General features: G+C 33.4%; 1 protein-coding gene across 2 annotated transcripts in view; it reads left to right on the forward strand.

Annotated features, from left to right (window-relative positions):
* AGGF1 (angiogenic factor with G-patch and FHA domains 1) overlaps positions 1-27748 on the forward strand; it is a 62021-nt gene that overhangs the window by 17817 nt on the left and 16456 nt on the right. The window contains exons 6-7 of one of the 2 annotated variants that reach the window (XM_074282318.1): positions 23368-23710; positions 25128-25236. In XM_074282318.1, the coding sequence (XP_074138419.1) occupies positions 23368-23710; positions 25128-25236 (452 nt within the window). Of the gene's footprint in view, positions 1-23367; positions 23711-25124; positions 25237-27748 lie in introns of both variants that reach the window. The other variant, XM_074282317.1, reaches the window with a different exon arrangement.

Here is a 27748-nt window from a genome sequence, read left to right on the forward strand (position 1 = left end):
ACATCATATTAGAAATGGTAACTGCTAGCACAGACAGAGAGAAGTAATAACAATAGTTTGAAGGGAGGGTATAAGACAATAACTTATTAGCAAAATATCACAATCTCTGTGGGAGCAAAACAAGTTAACTTATCTTATTAACTCCTGAACCTATGGCTTTCATAGCACAATAAAATACTTCATGTTTATAATGATGAGCCTAAAGTCTCAAGAAAAGATGTATTTCTTCTGTTTAAAGATGACAAAAAACAAAATTCCTTTTTTGAAAAAATTCCTTTAAAAATGATTTAGGTTTTAAAAGCATTTAAAAGAGGTATGTTTCAGTTATGTAGAATATTTACTTTTCTGAAATGTTGTGTTTCTTGAAAATCCAGATTAAGTGAGGATATACTGTAGAAAAAAAGGATATGTTGTATGTCCTCTAGATATAAGTCCTTGTTTGAATTTCAGATTATCAGAAATGTTTTGGTCTACAAACTGGCATGGCTTGTTAGATGTGTAACTCTTCTTTTTAAAAAATTTACATGTGGTGTACATATATGCCCACTTTCTGTCTCACTTTCTTTTCCTCTCCTCCTCCCTCCCCTTATTTCTATCTCTGTCTCTGTTTCTCTTTCTCCTCTCTCTCTTATATCAGAAGGTCTGGAGGAAGTCCTGGTATTGTAATGCTTACTTAAGATGAAGAATAGTAGATACATGGAGAAATTTTGTTTGTGAGATTTTTTTTGCTTGGCTGTAGTTTGTCCAGATGTAAATATAGACTGCTTTATATTTGTATCTAGTAAACTTTAACATTATGGCAGAAACACACAGTTAATGGACAAATATATTATTTTTTAAACTAGTAAAATCAAAGTCCATTTCCAGTTTTATTATAGGTGGGGAATCAAAGTATTAGTATTGAAACAAAGTGTGCATATAATTGTAAACATTTATAAATTGCTTTAAGTTTTGAATAGTTCTTTATAATAAATCGCCACACTGCTTATGTCTAAAAGTATATGCCTCACTTTGCCTTGCATATATCACTATATATGCATATTAGGAGATGGGTCATCATGAGTTCAGGTTATTATTTAGCCTGATAGTTGATTTGATGATTCTTACAATAACCTTGATAGATAGCTATTAAAATTATCCCTGCTTTACAGTTAAGGAAAGTGAGGCTCAGAGAAGTTAAAAGTGACTTTTCAGGGTCACATCTAGTAAAATGTCTAACTAAAGTAAGATTTGAACTGGATTTTTCTGACTCCAAGTTTGGCATGTCTTTGTCTACCTAGGATTTGCCCAAAGATACTTATAGAAAATATTTCTGATTTTGTTTTTTAATAGAAGGATATCATTTTGGCACACATTGATATTTGTCTTTACAAGTTAATGACTTTTTATTTCTAGCACAATTCAGTTGCTATTAAAATTTCCTATTTCTTTCATAGAAAGTTTAGTGGTATAATAAACCAGTTAATTAAAATGATAAAAGAATGGAGTTTGTTAAGTGGTTCAGTTCCAAACTTGACTGTTAATCAGAATATGCTTTTATTGAAAATCTTTTAGGAAGTATTAGTGATATTTTGGTAAGTAAATATACTGCTCCTATGATTATATATCATTGATGTAATAATCTTGACTGAATCTTATCTGATGATTTGAGCCAAATGAGATTGATCCCTGAAACTATCTTGCTTTTTTCTTGTAATTTTACTAATTTTTAAATTCCTTTTTTTTTTTTTTTTTAAATGAAAAAAGCCAGTTTCTTTTAAAGGTAGAGTATTGAGCTGGCAGGAATAATAACAATAGTCAAAAAAAAAAAAAAAAAAAGAATTCAGGGTAGCATCTATGGAGTAAATTGAGATTTTAATTTATCATTATTTATAGGGCCTATTGAATTGTTTCACTTTACTAATAGTAACTGGCTAAAAATACTTTGACATGCTTTAAACTTATTGGAGAAGATGTGGATGCCTTCATGTAGCATTTGTTATGAAGTTAAATGCATGTAGCTTTTTTTTTTTTTTTTAATAGCCTTTTCTTGACAAAATTTCAACACTGATCTTTGCGAAAACTTCTGTTCCAACTTTTCCCCTCCTTCCCTCAACCTCCTCCCCTAGATGGCAGGTAGTCCCATACATGTTAAACATGTTAAAGTATATGTTATGTATTGGTCAACCTGCCATCTTGGGGGAGGAAGGAGGGGAAAAATTGGAACAAAAGGTTTGGCAATTGTCAATGCTACAAAATTACCATGCATATATTTGGTAAATAAAAACTATAATAAAAATAAATAAATAAAGTATATGTTAAATACAACATAGATACACATTTATACAGTTATCTTGCTACACACACAAAAAAAATAGGATTTAGAAAGAAGGTAAAAATAACCTGGGAAGAAAAATGCAAGCAAACAATAACAAAGTAGAAATGCTATGTTGTGGAACATACTCATTTCCCATTGTTCTTTTGCTGGGTGTAGCTAGTTCTGTTCATTACTGATCAGTTGGAACTGATTTGGATCCTCTCATTGTTAAGGATAGCCACTTCCATTAGAATTGATCCTCATCACAGTATTGTTGTTGAAGTGTATAATGATCTCCTGGTTCTGCTCATTTCACTTAGTATCAGTTCATGTAAGTCTAATTCATGTAGCTTTTAAACAAATCTTATTTTTTTTTAGATGTGTAACTCTTCTTTTTTAAAATTTTTTTTTTTCAAGCATTAACTTTTTTGTTTCTCCCCTCCTATTTCCGTGCCTTCCATTAAAAAAATTTTGTAATATAAACATAGTTAATAAAAAAAATCCTCACATTGATCATGTCCTACAATAAATGCCTCATCTTGAGTCCATAACCTCCCTTTTAGGAAGTGGGTAATAGGCATCATCTTTTTTTTTTTTTTAAATGCTGATAGTTATGGTAAAAAAAAAAATGAAAGTTCCACCAGATGGGGCTATCACAACATAAAAGAGAACTTTGCTGTCAAACCTCATTTTCCAGAAGAAATTCAGGCCTTTCCTTCTTTACAAGTAGTGTATAACGAGGATAGAATCCAAAGTATCATTTAAATAGAAGATTTTAAAAGTTTGTATTTCCTCCCTTTCTAATTTGGTGGCTAAAGTTTTTCGAGGAGCAGTATTAAATTTTTGTTTCTAAGGGCTTGGGTTTTTTGTTTGTTTGTTTGTTTGTTTGTTTAATGAAAAATAACAATTTTCCATAGGAGAAAAAAAGAGTTGTCAGTGGATAAATAAAAATAGTTCAGTGAGGTGGCTTGGTGTTTATAATCTCTGGTACAAAACTGGTCATGTGATCCTGGACAATTTATATAACTTCTTAGTATTTCAGGCAAGTCTCTGGATCTATATAATTTGTAGAGCAATTGCTAATTTCCATTGGAAGAGAGTTCCCTATATTAATGAAATGCAAGTTCTCTTTTCTTGCCACTTTCCTATCCTAAAACAAAACAAAACAAAACCCTTCAACTGAAGTTAATCCTTTAGAGTGAGCTGGACTGAATAGTTGAGTCTTTGGAAGTAAAGGTTCATCTCTTTAAGATTCCAGATATTATAAATCAATTGATTTAGATATCCTAAAAATTTATCTGTTTCCTTACATTTTTAAACTATTAATGAATTTAACTTTTTCTTCATAACAAAGAATTCTCATTGTGATTTAAGAATTAGAGTGTTATATAGAGAACTGGATTTGGATTTGGAGGAGTTGAATTTGAAGTCCCAGTTCTTTTACTTCCTATTCATTATAATAATGGGCAAGTAGTTTTATGCTTTTTGAGCCTCAATTTCCCCACTTTATGAAAGAAAATAGAAATTGTACAACCTACCTTATAAAGTTGTGGGGAAAGCATTTTATAAGTATTAAATCACTATATAAGCATGAGTTGTAGCAGTGGTGTTTGCTATACTGTGACACTATAAAATCTGGTGAAATCTCTAAAATTGTTTTAATATTGAATGTCCACATCTATCCCTAAAACGTCTTTGAGGGGGAGAGGGGTTAGTGAACAGGATGCTAGGTGTCATAGTAATTTTAGATACTTATTAGCAAAGTAACTCCTGGCTAAGTCATTTTAGTTGTCTGGGCCTCCGTTCCTTTACATATAAAATAATACAGTTGTACTCAGTAGCCTCTAAGGTTCCTTCTAACTCTAAGCTTACAACCCTATGATTCTCCTTTGAATTTTTTCTATAAATATTTCATTCATCTGTGGTCATGAAGAGTCAGATTGAAACTACTTATTTTTTTTAGTAAATACCTACTATGTGAAAGGCATAGATTAGGTAATCCTTGTGAAGACTACAGTTATACTAAGAATAGAACCTACCCTTAAAGTGCTCAAAAACTAATGGGAACTATGAAAATAGTTAAATTTATCTAAAGAAGATTTTTAATACTTCTTCCCACCAAACAGATCTATACCCATCCTACTACAGCAAGATTTAAAACAAATCACTTGAGGACTACCTGTGACTTTAAATAACAAAACAAACTGCCAAGATAGTAGTGATTTTTTTTTTTTAAATTAGGTGTCTTTTTAGAAGTGGTGTGGTCAAATAGAGCAAAGAAGCCATAGAAAACAGAATAGCAAACTTTACTGGGATAAAGAAAGTACTAAGTGCCCTATTGGGTTAATAAAAGAAATTATGTCAGGATACTAAGTGACATAATATTTTCCAAACTGTCTCACAAGTATATTTTTATAGTCCCCTAAATATGTTATTGCCATCAGTTAGAAAGTTGATTTGGCTTAATTTTAGCTTGTAAAACTTTCAGAAATGCAAGATAAATCAGTGAGAGATTTCAGAAGTCAAAAAAAATAATCTGTAGACCATTGAAATGTGATTCCTTTTTGTCTTTATATCATAGTCATTTCCTTTTCTTCAATTTTATATTGAGCCCTTCTTTATGACAAAAATATGTAATCAAAAACAGCTAATATAATAACCTTTTCTGATAGTATATACAGTATTTTCCCTTAGTGGTCCCTTGCTTTTCTATCTTTTGTTATGTCTTCTATAGGGCCTTCACTAATTTTTTCATTACTCTGAATTCAGTTTCCTTTTATGTTTTCATTTACATGGTTGTAGTTTGTATATTCTTCTTCAACCTACATGAGTTCATAGTAATCTTTTATTACAGAATATAGTATTTTATAATTCATAAACTAATTTTTTCAAATAAGTTCTAAGTTACCGATATTTATTTGCTTTCATAAAAAGTTGTTATGAATTTTTTGTTGTATTCTGGACCTTTATTTCTGTCTTTGACTTCCTTAGGATATAAGTAGTCCAGGAATGAAATTGCTAGATCAAAGAATATGTACAGTTTGGTAACTTTTTTCTTGTATAACACCAAATTGAAATCTAGAACAGTTGTATTACTTCAGTTTCCCACAAGAGATCAATATTCCTATCTTCCTGCAGAGCCTCCAATATAAATTGTTCCTATCTTTTTTTCATCTTGCCAACCTCTGACTTGTTTTCATTGGTATTTTCAATAAGTTAACTACTTAGTACCTTCTAGAACAATCATAAGGTGCTAGATGCTATAATTAAAAAATATTTAATTTAATCAGTATTTTGTAAGTAAAGACAGCCTCAGGGAAGGTCTTCAGGAAAAATGTGGTATCTGAGTTAAGTTTGAATGATGAAGAGGGGAATGAAATATGGGTTAATGGGTAAGAAAGTTCATTCTAAATATGAATCATTAAGTATCTAATATTTGCTAGACTCTGATAAGCCCTTAAGATATAAAATAACAATGAAATAATTTTTGCTCTCAGGGTGCTTATGTCAGTCAATAAAAATTGAATGCTTACAATGTGTCAGCCACTGTACTAAGTGCTGGAGATGAAGAAAGTACAAAAGACAACCCACCTTGAGGAGTTGAATCTAATAGAGGAGACAACACTAGAATTAAAAGAGTTTCAGAAAGACTTTCTGTGGAAAGGGATTTTATCCAGGAAAATGATAATCAAGGAAAACAGTCTTTGCTTGAGGTAGTATGTCCTATAGAAATACCTGGAACTGAAAGACGCAGTCTTTTGTTGAGGAACAGCAAGGAAGCCACACTACCAGATCAAAGAATATATGGAGAGGGCAAGGGGAGAAGCATAGGACAACTGAAAAAACACGAAGGGGAGGAAAACTGATTATGAAGAGCTCTTAATGCCAAACAAAGGACTTTATCTTCGATTATGAACATGATAGAGAATCACTGGGATTTATTGAGTACAGGTGTTCACATGGTTGGATCTATACTTTAGGAAAATTACTTTGATAGCTAAATGGAGGTTGGACTGAATGGGGAGAGACTTGTGGTAGGGAGAGCATCTACCAAGGTATTGCACTATTTCAGACATGAGGTGATGAGGGCCTATACCAGCATGAGCAATTAAGGATGACCTCTAGGTTGTAAGCCTGGAGGACTGAAATAAAGTTTGGAAGAAAGGAGACTTTGAGGAGTATAATGAATTGTTTTAGATATGTTGGTTGTAATATGTCTACAGGACATTCTGTTAGAATATGAGACTGGACTAAGGATAGAGCCCTAGGGACACTCCCTAGATTGTTAGGCATGACCTGAGTGATGATCCATCAAAAGCACTCTTTGATAGGAGATCAAAATAGGAGGAGAACTGAATGAGAGAGAACAGTGTTGTGAAAATGTAGAGAGAAGATAATATCAGGAGAGAGAAGAGAGTGATTGACAAGTAACAGAAGCTGTAGAGAGTTCCAGAATGATTAAAAAAATATATCTTTGGATAGGAGAAAAAGGATATTGATAACTTTGAAGAGAACAATTTCAAGCTAAATAAAGAGATCAGAAATTAGATGAAGAGTTAAAGTGAAGAGAGGAATTGTAGGCTGCTATTTCTATTGAGTTTGAAAAAGAATGTACTTCAAGGGGAATGGTAGAGTTTGGGGAAATTTTTTTTAAGGATTGTGGATACTTGGATTTTCATGAAGAAACTAGCAGAAAAGGAGATACAAGATTAGAGAAAGAATGGGAACAATTGCAGGGGTAATCTGCTGGAAGACACAGGAGGGAATAGGATTGAGTGACAAATAAGGAGTGTTATTCTTGGTAAAGAGAAAAGGGGTACTTCTTCATCAGAGACTAGAGTAAAACATGAGAGAATCTTGACATGTGTCAAGGAATATTGAAGAGTTCACGGTTCTCAGTATGATCTGAAGTTATGGCCTTAACTAACTAGATGGTTAGGAAAAGAAGAGGCATGAGATAACAATGTAAGAATAAGGTGGAAACTAGTATGAAGGGGCTAGGAAAAAGAGATTGTATGGGGTTTGATGAGTTTATTCTCTCTCTCTCTCTCTTTTTTTTTGGGGGGGGGACAAATAAGGAGTCAATATCTTTTTTAAATGATTTGATAAGGCAGTGTCTTAGAAATGTTTAATAGAAAGCAGTGTGAAGAATTTATTTAAGAGAATCTAGCCCATTCAAAGGCTAGTCTAAAAAAGAAAGGAATGAGGATATGTGTTTGTAATTGTATTAGAAAGGAAGGGACAGAATGGGAAAACTGTGCTGGGTGAAATGCACAGGACTTGATAATTGATTGGAAATGGGGGACTAGATTGAAGAGTCAAGGAAGAATCAGAATATAAGCGTGGGCAAATGGGAGGATAGCAGGATCATCTATATAGCAGGGTCATTTACAATAATAAAGAAGTTTGGACAAAAGGGAATCTTAGCTTTGTCAACTTGTTACAGTGGATAAATCTCTGAACATCACTTTCCTCCTAATGTGAAAATGGAAAATGGAAGAGGTTAGATTCATTTTCTATAAAATGAATCTGATGCTATTTAGGGAGGAGTTAGGGTTATCTGCACAAAAGTAAAAACTGAAGCCACAGGAATGAAAAAGATCTTTTCTAAGCTCTGTGTGCTCTTTCCTTTAGTGAAGAGGGCCAAGGACATAACATTGGGGGACACCTAAGTTTAAAGAATAGGAAGAGGAAGACGAGATAACAAAGGACACAAAAGGAGTGGAGGTAGGAGAATTAAGATTGCAGTCTCTTGGAATATAAGTAGCGTCTCAGTGCTGTGAAAAATTAAGAAAAACAACTACAGAAAAAAGGCTATTAGATTGGATAATGAGGAGGATGCAGGTATTCTGATGACTTTGTAGAGAGCAATTTAAGGAGAGTTGGGGAATGAAAGGCATTTTACATGGAATAAACCACAAATATATTTAAACACTTTATAATGTGGATTAATATGAAAGGAAAACATCAAAGTAAATTGTTTAGTATCTTAAAATCTAGGTTTTGGGCTGCAAATAAATATGTGAATCTGAGGATTGTTCATAAAGTAAGTTTGTAATTTTGATTACTGAATAATAGTAATAATCTTGTTGCTAATACAGTATTTTGTTAAGCATGTATGAGAACACTATAAAGTGAATCAGCTCCATCTGTGTCTAAAGGTGACCGAATAGTTCAGTGGAAAGAGCAGCAGCCCCAAAATTAATAGATCTGGGTCACAATCCTTAATTCTGTTCTTACCTTACCTATGTGTAGAGTGTGTTCAAGGAAGACTAGGGTTCTTGAGCCCTTTTCAGGGCTGCTTTCCACCTTTGGTGACTTTTTGATTCACCCAGCTTTCACCTATAATTCCAGGAAGCTATAGCATATGCAGTAGCTACATCTTGGTAAAGCATTTTGGCAAATAGAGTAAAGGTCATTGAGAGGTCTCAACCCCTTTGGTAAGTTAAGGAGATGTCTATCCCAAACATGTGAAGACTTCCCATCGTAGAATGGGCAGATGAGAACAGTTTGTTCCAATGTCCATGAAGATAGCTGAAGCAGGCTGTGTGGAATGACTAAGCAAGAGCTTAGTCAGACATCAAAGATAGTAAGATCATCCACTGCATTCTGAACCCATCAGCAGTTGTTTTAACTTTTATCTTGCCACTAGGCTTAGATGACTCTGGAAGAGAGGGAAGGACAGTTTTATCCAATTTATGCACAAACCAAACGAAATTATCCATATCCTGTTACCAGTTCTACCTGTCTTATAGTCCTATGGCAACATGCAAATGACAAAGCAGAGGTGCAGATACACTGGGTCTCTATAGCCACAATCCTGCACACAAATGGCTCAAGGCAGAGAGTTATCTTCTCACTGGAAGGAGCAATGGGATTCAGCAGGTTCCTGGATGTCTGACCAACCTTTTTTAAGAACTGCACTTTTCACCTCCTGGCAAGAGGAAGATGCTAGAAAAGGGACCCTAAAAATTCTGTGCTTTGCCCATTTCTGGTCTGCTTACTGCAGCATGTGAGGATCCTACTCCATGGTTGAAACACACACACAAAAGGTACAAAGACTTCTGCAAGGATGGTTCAGTATGTGGAATGTGCACATGCTTATGGACTACAAGAAATCTATTAGACTTGAAAGACAAACAGTTCTTGTTGCTAGAGAACTCAGTAAGTGTCACATCCAAATAGCAGCCCCAAGGGAAATAATGCTGGCAAATAAAGACCAGCTTACCAAAGTAGTTGGAATTGAATACACATTTTTCTAGAGTGGCCTCAATGAAGGGGCACTCTATGAGAGTGGCGTGTTTTGCGATCGGAGCTAATCTAACCAACAAGCTTATGTGCCAAGCCTAGGAGTGAACAACAGACTCATGACAACACGATTGCCACTTGCAACAAGTGCTGTGCCATCATTGTCATTTTGTATGCACCCACCATGACAAACCCTGATGAGCCAAAGAAAAATTTTATGAAGATCTGGAGACCATGTCCTCAGTTGCCAAAAGAGAACAAACCTATAATTCTGGGTGAATTTAATGCAAGAGTAGGCACAGACTATCAGACATAGCAGGGAACTTGTGAGAGGAACAGAAGCAACAGTTACTTATTACTGAAGACTTTCATGATTTTCTCATCACCAATACTTTTTCATTTATCTAAATGCAATAAAATTTCATTGATATACCATTACGGCAAAAATTAGCATTTAATAAACTATATCATTGTAAGGAGAAGAGATTAAGGGTCTGAAAGTAGGACTAAGTGTGTGAGAGTGACATAGGCAGTGTAGCACAGAGTCCTGGATTGATCTGGATCATAGACTTATCTTCTTCAAGATAAATATTCATATTCAACAAAAATGCTGGCTCCTAGACAAAATAATTACCAGAAAATTTAATCTTTGCAAATTAGAAAGCTTTGCTCAGCAGCTTATTGCTAACTTGGAGGAAAAGTTGAGTTACCACATGGTTGGCAACAATGGAGCACAAAAGGATTGGACAGCTTTTACAAATTTGGCGTATAGCACAGTATTTGCTCATATGGGTCAGAACACTCATAAATATCAAGATTAGTTTGATGAAAATAATGGGGAAATTCAGAAACTGCCAAACAAAAAACAAGAACTCCAAAGATTTATCAGCAAGATAGTTCATTATCTAAGAAGGCAGCATTTAACTATATCAAAAGTAAAGTGCAAACAAAGTGTAGAAAGATGCAGGATTCTTGGCTCAGTAAGAAGGCAAATGGAATTCAGTTTTAAATTGATAATAATAATTCAAAGCATTTTTATAATGCCATGAAGGCTGTTTATGGGTTAAAGACCTATGGGGCATCTCAACTACTCAGTGCTGATGATGCCTCATTGACTAGAAATAAGAACATGATCCTAGAGGGATGGGCTGAACATTTCCATATTGATTTCAACTGAACATCATCAATCGATGCTGAATCCATGGAAGTAAATCTCTAGCCTAATTTCCAACTGAAGAAGAGGTTTTTAATACCATCAGGTTCATTTCATGTGGCAAATTATTTGGTGCTGATTCTGTTCCAGCTGAGATTTACAAAATTAGTGGGGTCCATTGCTCTTACAAAAGATAACAGAAAATTTCCAGCAGCTCAAGGATGGCCTCCATTGGCTATCTCTATAAAGTAAAGGAAATAGATTGTCTTATGACAATAACAGAAGGTTGGGAATTGGGGTGGAGGGAGAGAAGGGAGACCTCTCTTAGTTATTGATGGCAAGATTCTGGTTGGAATTCTCCTTAAAAATAGGTTGATTTTCACCTGAAAGATGGTCATCTATTTAAGAGCCTGCATAGCTTCAGAAAGGACCAAAGAATGGTTGATATGATGTTTTCTGACAAACAACTCCAGGAGAAATTCCAGGAGCAGAACAGAGGTCTGTATACAGCATTTCAATTTCATCAAGGTTTTTGATACTGTCAGTCATGAGGAAAATTATACCAAAATTTGGTTGCCCAGAGAAGTTCATCAGTATTGTACATCAGTTTCATGATGGCATGCTTGCCTAGGTTCTGGACAATGGATGATGCTCTCAAGATTTCCAAGTTACCAGTGGAGTAAAACAAGAATGTATGCTTGCTTCCACATTTTTAGTTTAGTTTAGTTTTTCATTTGACCAATTTTATTTTTTAGGAAGTTCTCTTTTTCCATTTTACCAAATCTATTTTTTAAGAAGTAGTTTGTTTTTTTTTTTTTTTCTTCTGTATATCTTTCTTCCATTTTGTCAATTGTATTTTTTAAGGAATTGTTTTCTTCAGACAGTGTCTGTGTTTCCTTTTCCAAAGCTTCATTTCCTTTCCCCATTTTTCTTTTCTCTTTTAAGATTTTTTTTGAATTCTTCCAAGAGAATCTTTTGAGTTGGAGACCAACTGGACACTGAGATGCTTGCTCAAGTTAAACTGCCAAGCATTCAAACTACTGCAGAGAGTGCAGCTCTTATCAGTTGGTTCCATTGTTCCAATGTCAGACATACATTTGGCTAAAAGGCTATTTTATGGAGAATTCATACAAGGCAAGTGCTCACATGAAATTCATAGGAAACAGAATAAGCATATTCTCATGGTTTTTCTGAAGAACTTCAGAATCAATTATGTGATATGTGAGTCACTGGAAAAGGACCATCCAGCATGGTTTACCCATGGTAAAGAAGGTGCCATGCTGTATGAATGAAACAAAATTGCAATAATTCAAAAAGAAATGAGATACACCAATATCCATATCCAGTCTAAATGTTCATGTGAATTATTTGTGCTCAACATGTGATAGAGCTTTTGAGTTTGTATTGGTCTGATCAGTCACAGTCAGACACATTGTACCTTGACTACAACATTTTGGTGTCATTTTGGTCCTCTTTCAGAATGACAAATAATTACCAAATCAGCTGATTTACTAGGAAATGTAATTTCATAAAATGTTTTGACTATTAGCATCATCATATATATATGTGTATATATATGTATATGTGTGTATATATATATATTATATGCCATTTATTATTTTTTAGACCATTAGTATTTAATAAAAAATACTACTATAACTATGTTAAATATATGTACTCTATTTTGGGTATTTCTGGAGGTACATCAGAGTCTTACAGGATCTTAAGGTCATCACCATTATAAATGTTTGTATTAAACTATGGCTATGTTGAATTGCTAGTAAATAGAAATATTTTATTAATAGAAAGCTATTATAACAGTTTTTATTGCATTAATGAGCATTTTGATCTATGAATTCACCAGTGTGGAGGGTTCTTCTAATAGTGGAAGTCAACCTCCTTTGACTTCTCATGTAAGTCATGCTCATATTTTTCCATGTCTTTCATAGAGGATGTACTTCTCTTTTGTTGTTTTAGCATTCCAGGAACACTATTGTACCACTTGTTATTGATCATCTCATTTTTACCATATAATTAATTTACCTTTCTTTCTGGTCATCTACTTGATAATGCAGTTTATAAAGTTTACTGTTGCCATCAGTCATTGATAGTTATACTTCTTCCCAATACTCAGTGTTTTCCTGCCTAACAAAGAAAAACATAAATAAACCCAAGTGATGTAGAAACCACATCTAGAAAGCATATGCAACATTCCACATTCATGGTAGTCCCATATTTTCATAGAAAAATGGGAGTCATTTCTCTTTCTTTCTTTCTTTCTTTCTTTCTTTCTTTCTTTCTTTCTTTCTTTCTTTCTTTCTTTCTTTCTTTCTTTCTTTCTCTCTCTCTCTCTCTCTCTCTCTCTCTCTCTCTCTCTCTCTCTCTCTCTCTCTCTCTCTCTCTCTCTCTCTCTCCAAAATTAACACAGACATCCAGCAAAATAGCTGGATATTTTTCTCTTCATTACATTGTTGGAGTTGTGTATGTTATCTTCGTAGTTTTGCTTCATTCTTTTTCAGCTCATATAAATTTGAATTCACATCCTTTTTCCTGAATTCATTTCTTAAGCCATAATAAATATTCCATGACATTTACATACCAACAATTTAACTGTCCCCCAGTGGACATCTAACTTTGTTTCTACCTATTTGGTATTAAAAAAATGTTTTGATGTATTTATGAAGCATTTCTTTCTGCCTTTGTCCTCTCTTGGGTAAGGGCCCAGCAGTGAGGTGGCCAGTTAAAAGGATGAGAACAAGTAGTTTTCATTTTTTCTTATAAGTTGCCTTAGGTTCTTGTTCCTATCATTTTTGTAACTTATATGTTTCCATTGTCATTTTTGTTGTTTCTCATTTTAATTTTTATAGTATTTTTATGATTTATAGACATGGGATATCACTGGGAGGCTATTATTTGGAGTAAAGAGATAATTTTTTTTTTTTTTTTTACAGAGGTGAGGCATTTGGGATCGCTAAGCACTGATTGATTCTCAGATATAATCCACTCCATTGTCTTCCTCCTGATCAATATCTCTTCACAAAAATTCTCATCCTTATTGTTATGTTGAAGCAAAAATACATACCCCCCCCCCAAAAAAAAAAAGTCCCAAGCAGTCTCCTTCTATGGGGAAGACAATAAAACAGAATAAGAAAGAAGGGTACTAAAGATCACACAATTTTCATCATTTATAGAAAGATTACCTAATTGTTGTTACTTTAATTATGAGATCTATCCCGTGAACATTGACTGGAAATGATACTTGGAGAAAGTAAATAATTTTATAAATATAGAAATGTGTTCAGAAGAATTGCACATTTTTAACCTATGTTGGATTACTTGCTGTCTAGGAGAGGGAGAGAAGTATGGAGGGAGGGAGAGAAAAATTTGGAAAACAAGGTTTTGCAAGGGTGAATGTTGAAAACCATCTTTGCCTGTATTTTGAAAAATAAAAAGCTATTGTTTTTTTAAAAAGGTGAAAAAAGAAAATAAATCATTTTATTATTATCATTTTTTTGTATAAATGAAACCAGAAAACAAAAGGAAGTTACAGCTATAAGGATGATTCACAAATTCTCTTTGGAGAGGGAAATAAAGGATTTGCCATAGTTGGTTTAATTGTTTTTAATTGTATCCCAAGCAACAAGAAACATTATTTCTTGGGATTCTTGGTTGTTGCAAATAGTAGTACTCATGACAAACTTACCTAAAGTTTGTATGCTATCTTGTGTGGAAAGGAAAGGAAGGTGGAAGAAGTCTACAAAGAAGTCAATGTGATCCTGAAATTAAAGTCAGTACATACTTTGATACTTGTGACTTTGATGCAAAGAAGAGACTAGCAAAAATATGTTAGAAAAGAACATAGGAATAAAAACTTAAAGAAGCCACAGAACATAATGTTCTCTTGTACACTAATAGCAGCTTCATGTCTCTGTGTCATGAATATATTCTTTTTTTACTTAAAATTTTTCCTTTTTATTATGTTCTTAACAAATATAAACATTTCAATACACAAACAGAAACATTGTATATGGAATTGTGAACTCAGGTTATATACAGTTTGGGGTTTTTTAAATGTGTATTAAATTTAACATGATAGTAACAAAATTGCCCTTTTTATCTGTGACTTCTTCCAAATTCATGTTTTTTCTTTTTTTAATGTCTCATTTGTACTTCTTGCATACATTCAAGAAGAATGCAGATGTGCAAGTCATGGGAAGCACACTGAATTATTATTATTTTATATATATATATATATTTTTTTTTTTTTTTAGTTTTCAACATTTACTTGTAGAAGATGTTGATTTCCATTCTTTTTTCCCTCCATCCTTCTTTTCTCTCTCCCTCCTCAAGGTGGCAAGCAATCTAATTTAGGTTATACATGTTCAATCATATTAAATATATTTCCACATTGGTTATGCTGTGAAAGAAGAATCAGAATAAGGGGAAAAAACGTGAAAAAGAAAAAAACAAAACAAAAAAGTAAAAGTCATATTCTTTAATCTGCATTCAGACTTTATATTTCTTTCTCTGGATGTGGATAGCATTTTTCCATTATGAATACTTTGCAACTGTCTTAGATCATTGAATTGCTGAGAAGAACTAAGTCTGTCAAAAATTGATCATTGCACTGTGTTGTTGTTACTGAGTACAATGTTCTCTTGGTTTTATTCACTTCATTCCACATCAATTCATGCAAGTCTTTCCAGATTTTTCTGAAATCTGCTTGCTCATCATTTCTTTTTAGTTTTTTGCAAAACATTTGGGGTTAAGTAACTTGCCTAGGGTCACACACAGCTGGTAAGTGTTAAGTGTCTAAGGCTTTATTTGAACTTATATCTTTCTGATTCTAGGGCTGATGCAGTTATTGTGCTACCCAGCTGCCCATGCAGCTAATCATTTCTTAAGGAACAGTGGTAATACATTATATTTACATGCCAGAATTTATTCAGTCATTTCCCATTTGATGAGCATCTCCTTGATTTCCAATTCTTTGCCATCAAAAAGAGAACTACTGTCATCATTTTGGTATATGTGGATCCTTTTCCATTTTTTATGATCTCTTTGAGATACAAATTTAGTAGTGGTATTGTTGGATCAAAAGTATGCACAGTTTTATAGCCCTTTTGCCATAGTTCCAAATTGCCCTCCAGAATAGTCAGATCAGTCCACAGCTCCACCAACAATACATTGATGTTCAAGTTTTTCCACATTTTCTCCAATATTTATTATTTTCCTTTATTGCCATATTAACTAGTCTGAGAGGTGTGAGTTGATATTTCAGAGATGTTTTAATTTGTATTTCTTTAATCAATGATGATTTAGAACTTTTTTTTTATATGTCTATAGATAGATTTAATTTCTTCATCTAAATATTACCTGTTCATATGTTTTTATCAATTGGAGAATGACTTGTATTTTTATAAATTTGACTCTGTTCTTTATATATTTTAGAAATGAGAATTTTAGAAAATATAAAAGTTGTTTCCCAGCTTTCTGCTTCCTTTCCAGTCTTGGTTGCATTAGCTTTGTTTTTGCAAAATTTTTTTTTATTAAAGCTTTTTATTTTCATGGATAATTAATTGCATGGATAATTTTTCAACATTGACCCTTGCAAAACTTTGTATTCTAAATTTCCCTTCCTTTCCACTACCCCTTCTCCTAAATGGCAAGTAATGCAATATATGTTGAATATGTGCAATTCTTCTATACATATTTCTATAATTATTATGCTGCAGATCAAAAAGAAAAAAAATAAGAAAGAAAACAAAATACAAGCAAAAAGCAACAAAAAGTGAAAATGCTGTTGTGATCCACAATCAGTTCCCATAGTCCTCTCTCTGGGTGTAGATGGCTGTCTTCCATCACAAAACCATTGAAACTGGCTTGAATCATCTTATTGTTGAAAGCCACATCCATCAGAATTGATCTTGTTGCCATGTACAATGTTCTCCTGGCACAATGTTCTCCTGATTCTGCTCATTTCACTCAGTATCAGTTCATGTAAGTCTCTCAAGACTTGTCTGAAATCATCCTGCTGATCATTTCTTATAGAATAACAATATTCCATAACATTTATATGCCATAACTTATTCAGCAATTTTCCAACTGATGGGCATCCACTCAGTTTCCAGTTTCTTGCCACAAACATTTTTGCACATATGGGTGCCTTTTCCTCCTTTAAGATTTCCCTGGGATATTAGTCCAGTAAAAACACTGGCATAATTCCAAATTGCTCTCCAGAATGGTTGGATCAGTTCACAACTCCACCAACAATGTATTAGTGTCCCAAATTTCCCAAAACCCCATCAACATTTATCATTTTTTTCCTGTCTTCTTAACCAATCTAAGAGGTATGAAGTGGTATCTCAAGAGTTGTTTTAATTTACATTTCTTTGATCAATAGGGATTTAGAGCACCTTTTCGTGTGATTAGAAATGGTTTCAATTTCTTCATCTGAAAATTGTTCATACCCTTTGACCATTTATCAATTGGAGAATGGCTTGAATTCTTACAAATTTGAGTCAATTCTCTATATTTTAGATATGAGGCCTTTATCAGAACCTTTGATTGTAAACATATTTTCCCAATTTACTGCTTCCCTTTTAATCTTGACTGCATTAGGTTTTTTTGTACAAAACCTTTTTAACTTATATAATCAAAAATTATCTCTTTTGTATTCAATAATGTACTCGAATTTTGTTTTTTTGGTTTTGGGGGGTTTTTTTGGAACAAATTCCTTCCTTCTCAACAGATCCGAGAAGTAAATTATCTTTTATTCTTTTAAATTGTTTATAAGATCACTCTTTATATCTAAATCATGAATCCATTTCAACTTTATCTTGGTATACAGTGTTATATGTGGATCAATGCCTAGTTTCTGCCATACTAGTTTCCAATTTTCCCAGCAGTTTTTGTCAAATAGTGAGTTTTTATTCCACAAGCTGGGGTCTTTGGGTTTGTCAAACACTAGATTACATAATCATTGACTATTTTGTCTGTGAATTTAACCTATTCTACTGATCAACTACTCTATTTCTTAGCCAATACCAAATGGTTTTGATGACCATTGCTTTTTAATATAGTTTAGGTCTCATACAGCTAGGCTATCTTTATTGCATTTTAAAAATTAATGGCCTTGAAATTCTTGACCTTTTGTTCTTCCAGGTGAACTGCAAACCTTTTTAATATAACAAAACTTTTGCATTTCATAATGTTCTCTATATTTTTGGTTTGTCATAAATTCTTCCCTTCTCTATAGAGCTGACAGGAAAATTGTTCCTTGCTCTCTTGATTTGCTTGTGGTTTCACCCTGTATGCCAAAATCATGGATCCATTTTGACCTTATTTTGATAAACAGTGTGAGATGTTAGCCTCTGCCTAGTTTCTGTTATACTGTTTTCCAGTTTTCCCAGCACATTTTGCCAAATAGTGGGTTCTTATCCCAGTAGCTGGAATCTTTGGGTCTATCAAACAATAGATTACTATAGTCATTGACTGTTGTGGTTTTTGTACCTAACCTATTCCATTGACCCACCATTCTTTTTCTTAGCCAATGCCAGTTAGTTTTGATGACTGCCATTTTATAATATAGTTTAAGATCTGATATGGCTCAGTCCCCTTCCTTTGCATATTTTTTCAACACTTCCCTTGATATTCTTGGCTTTTTGTTCTTTCAGATGAATTTGTTATTTTTTCTAACTATAAAATAAGTTTTGGTAATTTGGTATGGCTTTGAATAAATAAATTAATATAGATGAAATTATAATTTATTATATTTTCTTAGCCTACTTATGAGCAATTGTTGTTTTTCCAGTTATTTAGATCTGACTCTATTTGTGTGAAAAGTTTTTTGTAATTGTGATTGGGTTCTTGGGTTTGCCTCCACAAGTAAATTGAAAATATTTAAAATTGTCTACAGTTTTTTAAATGGAATTTCTCTTTTTTATCTCTTGCTGCTGGGCTTTATTAGTAATACAAAGAAATGCCAATGATTTATGTAGATTTTATTTTATATCCTGAATTCATATTTTTTAATGTCTAATATTCTTCTTGCATATATTCAAGAAGAGAAAAATACTAGTCATGAAGAACACCAAACTATTATTTTAACTAGCAAGAAGTGCTGTTCTTGAATTCTTGATGTGAAAAAGACATTTCTTTAAGCCTAGAAGGTGATTCTAAAATATCTACAGAGTCTCAAAAAGAATACAGTGGAACCACAAGATTACCTAATCTTCTTCAAAGAAATGAAGAAAGAATTTTAAAATTATATTTTCAATAAGAACTCTGGAGACAAGATTTGAAAATCAAGAAAGTTCAGCAAAAGTGCCTTATTATGCTAGTTAGTATAACATGTTAAGTGCTGGGAATACACACACACACACAGTCACTGTTTTCAAGGAGTTCAGAGTCTAATGGGGGCAGCAATCTGCAAATAATTATGTAAAAACAACATATTTATAGGGTAAATTGGAGATAAACTCAGAGGGAAGGCCTTAAGATTAATGAAAAAAGGCAAGTTTTTCACAGAAGTGGAAGAAATAAACATAGACAAAGATGAAACAGAATATGACTGTTTTCAATCATGTCTATTTCTTTGTAACTGCATGTGGGGTCTTGGCAAAAGACAGATACTTAAGTAATTTGCCATTTCCTTCTCCAGCCCATTGTACAGATGAGGAAACTAAGGCAAACAGGTTTAAGTGCTTTGCCCAAGGTACAAGCTAGTAAGTGTCTGAGGCTGCATTTAAACTCATGAAGCTGAGTCTTCCTGATTCTAGGTGCAGTATCAAAAGCATTAGCTGCTTAAACAGATTTATTATTATTATTACTATTTTCAAATTCTTTACTTAGAAAACAGTATCAACAAAAAAATTAATTGAACTGAACATGATTACACATGCTTTTCATCTTTGTTACTAAGGAAATTGAGGCAGTGGATCACTTGAATTCAGGACAATTTTCAACAAAATGGGTCGATTATATAACAAGAAAAAAAGGTTTACACAAACAATACCATTGTAACTAAAATGAGAAAGAAAATAACTGAAGAAAATTTGCAGCAAGTTACTCAGAAAAAGATCTCATTTCCAAGATAAATAAGAAAGAGCTAAAAAAGAAACTTTAAAATCATAGAAGAAAAATTGAGAAAAGAAATGAGTATGATTCAAGAGAATTAAAATGGGAAAAAAAGTCACCAGTTTGGAAGAAGAAAGCAACCACTTAAAAAGAATTGGCCAGATGGAAACGGAGATTCAAAAATTTATTGAAGAAACAGGTCCTTAAAGAATATAATTGACAAATGGAAAAGAAATTGACAAAAAGCTAATTGAGGAAAACAACCCCTTAAAAGTTATAGAACAAGTGGAGGTTAATGATTCTATGAAACAATAGGAATGATAAAGATGAAAGAAAATGTAAACAACCTCTTTGAAAAAGTAACTGATCTAGAAAATGTATCTAGGAGAAACGGTATCAGAATTATTGAATTACCTGAAAGTCATAATCAACAGGAGGACATGGACAGCACCTTTCAAGAAATTATCAAGGAAAATTGCTAAGATTTCTAAGAACCCAGAGGGCAAAACAGGCATTGAAAGAATCATCTCTGGAAAGAAATCCCAAAATAAAAACCCTTTATGAAACCTTATAACTAAATTTCAGAATTGCCAGATCAAGGAAAAAAATACAAATGGTCAAAAAGAAACAATTCAAATATCAAGGAGCCACAAGACTTGGAACCTGCAACATTAAATGATCTGAGGTCATGGAACATTAATATTCTGAAAGGCAAAGGAGCTGGGACTAAAATTAAGAATCACTTACCTGGCCAAATTAAGCATAATACATCAAGGGGGGAAAAAATGATCATTCAAAGACATAAAAGGACTTCATGCTTCCATAAGGAAAAGATCAAAATTAAACCAAAAATTTGACTTCCTATATCAAGACCCAATAGAAACATAAATAATGTAAAAAGGGAAAATAAATATAAGGGATTTGATAAAGTTAATCTGTTTATACTCCTAGATTGTAATTCTTTAAAATTCTATTTTTAATTGTAAGTACAGCTAGAAGAAGATACAGAGAGAATGGATATAAGGCGAATTTGAGGGAATAACAAAAAAAAAAATTTAAGGGATGAAAAAGAGGAGTTCATTGGGTACAGAAGGAAGGGAGAGGTAAATTGGGGTAAGTTATTTATATAACAAGGTATGAAAGACCTATTACAGGGGAGGGAAATATGAGAGGGTTGGTGATAGGCATCATTTGAACTTTGCTCTCCTCAGTGTTGGCTCAAAGGGGGAATAATATACACAATCAATTTAATATAGAAATCTATCAAAGATGACATGGAGTGAAAACCTGTATGACCAGAGAAATGGTGGTAACCTTGGCAGTAATCAAAAAATTTGGAAGAGGGAAGCATCCTGATGCATTTCCCAGTCTACCTATGCCTACTCATCCTAAGTGATTCACTTTGTTCCAGTAAAATGAAAAGGGAGATTGGGAGGGGTCCTTCTCACTCTTCACTGCTTCCCCTCCCCCCCAGTTTGCCTTCTGGTTTTAGCATGATGGGAATGTGTAGCTACTGCTGGAAGTACCTAGGAGCCCTTCAAATTAGACTCCCTACTCAGAAGGAAACTTGCCTAGAAGTAGATGTGGTTGTGTTAGAGACAAGCCCCATCACTGTCTTGGTCTGGAAGGTAGGCTGTAACCTCTCACTTACCTGCTGTTTTATCTCACACCCTCCTAGAGTCAGCCCATTCTCCCCCACTGCCATCTCCATCCTCCTACATCCCAATTCCAGCTTCCAGATAAGGCCATCAGCCTCACTTTAGAGACTATTGCCTCAGACATGCCAAACTCAGCATGCCTAAATGGAACATGTCTTCTCCCCAGCCCACCCCTCCTGATAGGGGCGAGTAGTGGAAGAAGACAAAATTAAAACAACACTATTGTTGCCCTCTAATTATTCTGTCTTGCTGAAACCTCAGAAAGATCAAAGAAGGGGAAAAGATACATGTAGGTATATAAAAATAGATTTATGACTGCTCTTTTTGTGGTATCAGAACTAGGAACGAAACAAATTGTGATATGTACATATAATGAAGTGTTCTTATGCTGTAAGAAGTGATAAAGAGAATGGTTTCAGTATAAGTCTCGAAAAACTCACAAATTAAGGCAGAGTAATCAAAATAACTATTTTCCAAAGTAAATACAAATGAATCCATTACTGATATTTTTGTGTCCTCTTAATATTAAGAATAAATCATCTATTTTTGAGATTAAGTTGAAGGGTTCATTACCAATAAATGTATAACTTCCCTTTAGCTTTTTGTTCCATTTTTAAAAGTTTGGGTTATAAAAGTATATGTTGCTGTTATCTAGAATATATTTTAAATAGATTATTCATCAGTAAATTATTATCATTTATATATTTGTTATGTAAATTATTATTTCAAAATAAAATATCCTTTAAAAATTACTTCCAATGAAAAACTTTTACATTGATTTAATATTCCATATACACTTTACAACATTATAATTTTCAGGGTAGTTGGTAAAGAAGCAGGGAAGATGGGAGCAGTGTTTATGGTGTGTTTAGTTGAAATATCTAAGAAAATAGTTAATTCACTTAATGAAAGTTAATGTAACTAAAATTTTTGCTTGGTCTTTTCTTATAAAAATTTTACTATTTTATTTCCAGGAAAATTTAAGTTTCTTCTTTGATAAGCAAGGGTAAAATTATTCACATCTTATTTCTCATAGGTCTTCTAACTTCAGCAGTTTAATCATACTACTTGTTTTTTAAAGTCTTAGTATTGATGAGGAGTAAACTGAGGTCTAAACCGAGATGGGTCAGTTCCTTTTCTCTCTCTCCTTTCTTCCCCAAAGTAGCCAAGGGCGTATTCGGCAGCAAAGGAATTTGCTACTTAATGCTGTATGGAAACATAGTCTTTATTGATTAGAATGGAAACACCGGAGAGTCAGTGGGCAAAATGGCTGCATGGTACAAGGCCAATTTTGCAAAGAGTAGATTTTTGAGTTCTCTTTTATACAAGAGCACAATCATTCAGATGCAGTGATGTAAGGAGGTTCCTGAGAGTGATGTAAATAAGATAAGGATTCTCTTGTTATCTTTTGGGGACAGACAGAAGTCTCTTCCCAAAAAAGGAATTTCCTGATGGCATTTGGTCTATCTGAGCAGATTAGAATGGGGGCTATAAAACCCTGGCTAGCTCACATAGCCCAAACTAGTTTGACCAGATCTTGTATCAAAGGTCCAAGTCCCAAAGGAAGTTGGAGATCAAACAAGGAATATCAAGGGGCTACCGCCCTCAACAGAGCCATATAAGAAAGGATAGAAGATTCATTATTCTCCAAGTTGAGTTTATTAGTGGATGTTGTGGTCATTATGCTCTTTCCCATTTTGATCTTAAATGTTATAGAAGTAGGATAAGTACTAGTAGGTTCTTTGTTCAAAAGTAATCTGCTGATATAAAAATACAGTTCTTTGTTCAAAAGTGATCTGCTGATACAAAAATATTAGAAGTATAAATTAGTTATTAGTTATGAGTTCACAGTATTTCCTAAGACAGTTGAGTTTTCTCTATCATGATTCTTGTTAATAAAGTATTCCTTTTTTTTTTTTTTTTTTTAACTACAGGATTTGGATCTAGAAGACCATAAAGCATCAAATAATTTTAATTGTCTTACCACTGTTGAACATATAAGCTGTGTTGAGAAAGAAGACTCCGCAAATGTGAAAAAGAAAGCCAAAGTGGATAATCATAATAAAAATAGTCCATTGAAGTTTGCTGATGCAGATAGCAAAGAGAATGTAGACTCACATCTTAATGTGAATGTCTATGATTTGGCTTTATTTAAAGAAGACAAAACAGTAGTGACTGATAGTGAGCCAGAAGAAGGTGAGATTACAGACTCTCAGTCTGAGGACAGCAGCAACGTGACTAGTGAAGACAATATCACTTCAGACACTGAAGACGAAGGTGAATTAATAGCCTTTATGGGCAACCCATTGAAACAATTTTCCTAAAAACTGATCATTGTAAAAGCACAAACTAGAAAAAGAATTTATAGCTTAAATAGTACACCTGCAGGCTTTTAAAATAGGTCAGCATAGTATTTCAGTGTCTATTCTAATCTCAACATAGTTAAGGATTCATTCATTTCATTCATTTATTAAGAGGTAATTTAAATATTCCTAAAAATATGAATTTTTTTTTTTCATTTTAGAGATTGATGCATTGTACAATACCTCTAGACTTTAAGTTAGTAACTTCTTTAGTTGGTCAATAAGCATTTAATAAACACCTATTGTGTGGCAGGCCCATTGGTATCACTGAGAATACAATAATACAGTCCCTGCCTTCAAAAAGCTCACAAACCAATAAGAGAAACAACATGCAAATAAGTAAGCTAAATACAAGATAAAGAGAAAATAATCCATAGAGGGAAGTCACTTGAATTAAGAGAGATTAGGAAGAGGCTTCTTGTTAAAGGGTGAAGTTTTAGGTGGGACTTCCTGGAAGCCAGGAGACAACTATGAATTATTATGACTAAACCTACTCTTCACCTGGTGGAAAATCCTCTGGTAGGAAAGAAGAAAAGAAACTAGCATTTATTAAGTACCTACTTTGTGCCAGGTGCTGTTCTAAAAGTTTAACAAATATTATCTCATTTAATCTTCTCAATAGCCTCATTTAGATGGGTGCTGCTATTATCCCCATTTTATAATTGAGAAAACTAACAAACAGATTAAGTGACTTGCCCAGGCTCATACTGCTATTAAATGGCCTTCGACCAGAATCAGACTCTGATTTTCTTGAGTGCTGTCCATGATAACACTCATTTACCTCACAATAACCATGCAAATGTCTTTATCCCTGTTTTATAGATATAAAACTAAGGCTCATGGAAATGGAATCATTCCTTCCATCCTGTCTTAGAGGCATTTGTAACCTTGGATAGGCTCAATTTCAGCCGCACACCTTGTAAAATAAATTGGTTTTGAAAATATAGTACCAAAAAATTAGTTTACCTCTATTATGTGCTAAAAGTCGACTTATAGCACATAATAAAGGTAAACTAATTTCTTATTTTCTTTTGATTTTACAACAGAGGTCAAATCGCTGAAAGTACAAAAAATGATTTACATGTAACTAATATTTTTGTTCTTAATTCATTTTTCTGTTTTATTCATAAAGGATGAATTATTTTAAAAGTTTAAATATTTAACATGATAAAATGTATACTTAGAATTCTTTCAAGCCTCAAGGTCTTAAGAAAATTAAGAAATAATTTCATGATTTAGAAAATTTATTAATTAACCTCACTCCCTTTAAACTAATAATTGCTGTCTTTTTTTTTTCTTTCTTTCTTTCTTTTTGTTCTGTGTTACAGAAGAAGAAAAAATTTGGCCTCCATGTATTAGAGTCATTGTTATTAGATCACCAGTACTGCAGACGGGTTCACTTTTTATTATCACAGCTGTAAATCCAGCTACAATTGGAAGGTAAAATGTCTTACTAGCTCTCATCATGTTGTGTTAGAGAATATTAAAATTATGTTTATGCTTAACTGTCTGTTTATGGATTATGTAGTGTAAACTTATTATCAAAGCTGTTTTATCTTAGCATTTTCATGAACTTCTTACTGCTCTTTTTCCAGTTTATGCTGATATATGTATACAAATCTGAGTAATATTTTTCTACTTAAAACTTAGGTGGGTAAATTAGCAGTCTGTGTGTATAAACACACACACACACACACACACTAGACACAAACATTCCATGTAAATTATTTTTATAAATTTTTAAAAACTTAACTCTGGTACTCTTAATATGGATAATTTAGCAATTTCTATGTGAATGAATGAAAGAATTAAATTCGGTACTATAGGGTTGTCATTGTGCAATATTGTAGTTGCCAAACACATCACAAAGTATCTGCAGTTCACTTACTAAACTCTGAAAGTGCCTCAGACAACTATTTTTAAATACTTAGGATGGAGGGATTGAAATAGGTCAGAACACAGTGGGCATGGTCCTGTATCAGATGGAAAATTTACTTAATTGCGCTGGTAAAGTAAAATAATTTACTAAATTAAAAGTAAATGTTTAAGTTTATTATAAGTCTTCGAGAGATCTCATTGGAGCGGAACTGTCTGATGGAATTAAGAGTTCTGTCTGTTCTTCCCACCCTCATATATATGATTTGAGACAATACAGAGTTTTTGGTTTGAATAGGCTTCTGTAAGGCTATAGAAAGCTTGATTAGTGATAGTTCAAATTATATAGAGCTTAAGTGGTGGTACTTAACATTAATTCAGTTCTATTGAAAGTTAAGTATGGGTACTTAGCTTTAGTTCAGCTCTATAGAAAACTTGGGTAGTGTCAGCTGAACTCTATAGAAAAGTAAATTAGTGGTACTTAACAGAGGTGGGGGTTAGCCTGAGTTCTAGGTCTGGATTACGTGGAAAGTGACTTTTTAGGGTCTCCAGCCTCAGTTTCCCTCCTCAGCATTACTTTTTTTTTATACATGACTGTGGTCCAGCCAAACTTTACCACTTGTTGTTTGCCATTCATAGAATCATTTCCTGGCTTTTCACAGACTGTCTTTTGTGTTGGAATGTGTTCTTCTTTTCACTTCTTAGATTCATGACTACCATCTCCCTCGGTCAACCTAGCAAATGATTTTATGGCCCTTATACAGGCTTGCTCTACAGCAAGCCTGTCCTCAATCCTCCTTGTTCTAGGTAACCTTCCTCCCTTTCTCCTTCCTCCATTCTTCTACACACACACACACACACACACACACACACAGGCTTGCTCTACAGCAAGCCTGTCCTCAATCCACACACACACACACACACACACACACACACACACACACACACACACACACGCGCAGACCCTGTCCTGAAGGAGCATAATCAAACATGCAAACAAATGTATACAAAGCAACCTACATCTAAGGCATTGGAGACAAAGAGAAAGCACTGGAATATGAGAGGTTAGGGGAAGACTTCTTGTATTTGGGATTTTTAAAAAGCCTGAAAAGTTAGTAGGTAGAGCAAAGGAAGTAAGAGGAGATAAGAAAGAAAGGAGATGTCTTGTCCTTGGAACAGCCATCTGGCCAATGTTACGGATTGAAGAATACTTGTTGGGAGAATAAGATGTAAGAATACTGAAAAGGGTTAGAGGGGCTAGGTGAGGAAAAGCTTTGAACTATTTTATGTTGTTCAGTACATCCACACACAGACATAAAAACCCCAAGAATAAAAGCTCTTTGAGGACAGGGAATGTTTTGTTTTGACTTTGTAATATAGTACTTAGTAAGATGTCTAGTTTTTGCTAGGCAAATAAATGCTTATTCATTGGCTAACTGAATTAGAAAAGTATAAAAATCATTCTAGTAGCCTAAAAATTTAAAGCACTATCAAAAGGGCTCTAGTCATTTCTTAGTAAAATCAGATTCAAGACATATTATTTATTTAGTTTTTAGGTTTAAAAAATGACCTCTTTTTCATTATGTTTAATTTATGTGCATAAATTTGTATGGAAATACTAGACCTGTAGCAATAAATAAGTATTCAGGCTTTGTGATAGATACTTTATCCTAGTGACTATATGGCCAGAAGGGATTTCCCAGTTAATCAAGCCTGGTCCTAACCCCCTGGCATGGGTTAGTCATGTTCTTATGTAGTGCAGAGCTGAGAAGACATAAAAACCAGTGTCCAAGGGAATATATAAATCTGTCACTTAAAAGTTATTCAGAAAGTAATTTGAGGAAAAAATAGTATTTGGTAAACTCTTGTTTGCATAATTGCTTCTGTAATTAATAATATTTACTTGAAAAAGAATGGCACTAAATTTAAGGTTAATACCCTCCTTTATTTTTCATAGCTTAGGGAAAAATGTACACTGTGTGTATGATCTAGGTAAATCACAGACTTGGAAAGATTTTTAAAATTGAGAAAGTGAAATAATAATCACAGCTTTTTCATTCCTCAGATTCTGGGTCAA

The sequence above is a fragment of the Sminthopsis crassicaudata genome, chromosome 1 (assembly GCF_048593235.1).
Source record: "Sminthopsis crassicaudata isolate SCR6 chromosome 1, ASM4859323v1, whole genome shotgun sequence".
NCBI lineage: Eukaryota > Metazoa > Chordata > Mammalia > Dasyuromorphia > Dasyuridae > Sminthopsis > Sminthopsis crassicaudata.